This window comes from Pteropus vampyrus, unplaced genomic scaffold (genome assembly GCF_000151845.1).
Source record: "Pteropus vampyrus isolate Shadow unplaced genomic scaffold, Pvam_2.0 Scaffold55, whole genome shotgun sequence".
Taxonomy (NCBI): domain Eukaryota; kingdom Metazoa; phylum Chordata; class Mammalia; order Chiroptera; family Pteropodidae; genus Pteropus; species Pteropus vampyrus.
In genome coordinates, this window is record NW_011888836.1 from 8,943,860 (window position 1) to 8,945,635 (window position 1,776).

The 1,776-nt window shown below is 36.8% G+C and overlaps 1 protein-coding gene across 1 annotated transcript in view; it reads left to right on the forward strand.

Annotated features, from left to right (window-relative positions):
• Positions 1-623: 623 nt before the first annotated feature.
• EMILIN2 (elastin microfibril interfacer 2) overlaps positions 624-1,776 on the forward strand; it is a gene marked incomplete at its 5' end in the record, with an annotated part of 42,634 nt that continues 41,481 nt past the window's right edge. Inside the window, one exon of the mRNA XM_023530845.1 lies at positions 624-877. Coding sequence (XP_023386613.1) covers positions 624-877 — 254 coding nt within the window. The remainder of the gene's footprint in view (positions 878-1,776) is intronic.

Here is a 1,776-nt window from a genome sequence, read left to right on the forward strand (position 1 = left end):
ACTAACCAAATTCCTAGTTTGAAAATACTGAAGAAGCAAACTTTTCTGGATATGTCAGGGCCCAGCTGCTATTTTTACTTTTTTCCACCTAAGAAAATATTAGAAGATTAGAGAATACGCCTAGAAGTTATTCTTTGCAATGTTAGCCTTTCAGGAGGTATATTCTACTGTGCATTTGGTTAAAAGAAATTTGGTTGAGAGACCAATGGTTTAGGTGGAGCTTTCTCGAACTGGTCATTTAGATGAAAGGAAATTTGCTATGAGGTTTCTCACCTTTTTCCTAACTTTTCCATACAGTGTCTGCTGAATGTGTGGGCCTAATTCAGTGATCTTTTATAGAGATTAGCTCATGGTCCATTATAAAACAAGGTTCTAGAGGTTTCCCTCTTGCTTCAAGTTGTTTCTAACATCTCAACAGGGATGCTGTTAAAGGATCTTGAGATACTGGCCTAAAATTTTTCTAAACTTTTGTGGTGAAAATGCTACTCGTTTTTCTGCTAACTGAGACTTTTCCACAAATCTTGAAAATGGAGCCCAAAAGCTGTGGCAGTGATTGCGACAGAACTCAGGGTGGGGTGAGTTTTGCAATCCAGTCCTTCACCGGGAGATCTTTTCACTATTAAAATGTTTCTCTGGCTCGGTTGGTTTCAACCCAGAGAGCTCTGACATGCTGGTGGAATGAGTGCCTCGGGCAGGGAGGCATAGGAGAGTTTTTTCTGAGTGTTGTGAACATTCCAGAATTTCGAATCTGGCCGGCTGTCCTGACAGTGTTCAGGCCTGGGTTGTGTGTCAGGTGGCCTGCATCTTCAATAACTTTCAGCTGGGGCAGCAACTTTGCAGGACAACGATGCCAAGTCAGGGCCTTGGAGTGGTCATGGTAAGTGATGCCTTTTCCCATCCCAACACATTGCATCATCTTCTGGCCATTCTCAAAATAACTGGAAGTCATTCTGTTTTATCATTTTAAAAAACATCTAGAAGGATATAACACAGATCTCTGCTCATGGATGGTGCAGGAGGGAAAGCAGAAATACTATTAATGGCTCATTTCCTGAACCAAATATCAAGGCATCCTCTAAACATTTTTTTTGTTAGAAGCGTCACTGGGAAAATAATCCATGAGTAGACTGTCAGATTTTCAAAATGCTAATTTATGTCTTTGATATTTTGTGTTACTTTACACAAAATGGCAATTTGAAGGTGGTTATTTAAAAAAAATTCTGTTTTGATTATCTTCCTTCATCATTGATCTATACCTTTAAAAGTACAAAAATAAATATAGGCCTGAATTCCCAAGAGAAAAAATAATTGGTTGTGTGTCTGAAGAATAATCTGATAATTAAAAAAAAAAAAAACACCCTTTAGTTAAATCCTCATTTTGAAACAAAAAAACTCAGTGATGCTGGTTTTGCTTAACTGAGATATATTATTGGATAGTGAAAACAAGACTTTCTAGCACTCTGCTTTCGCAGTCCTAATGCAGAAATATATAGTTTTTTTTTTTAAACAGCTTTACGGAGATGTAATTTATATAAATTGTATATATTTTAGTTGTGTAATTTAATATTTTGACATGTATATATAGAGCCATGAAACCAACACCACAATCAAGATATTGAACATTCCATCACTCAGAAGTTTCCTCATACTTCTTTATAATTCTTCCCTCTAGTTTTTTCCCACACACCCCTCAAGCTGATCTACTTTCCATCTTTGTAGATGATTTTTCAGTTTCTAGAGTTTTATGTAAACAAAGTCATACAGGATGTACTCTTC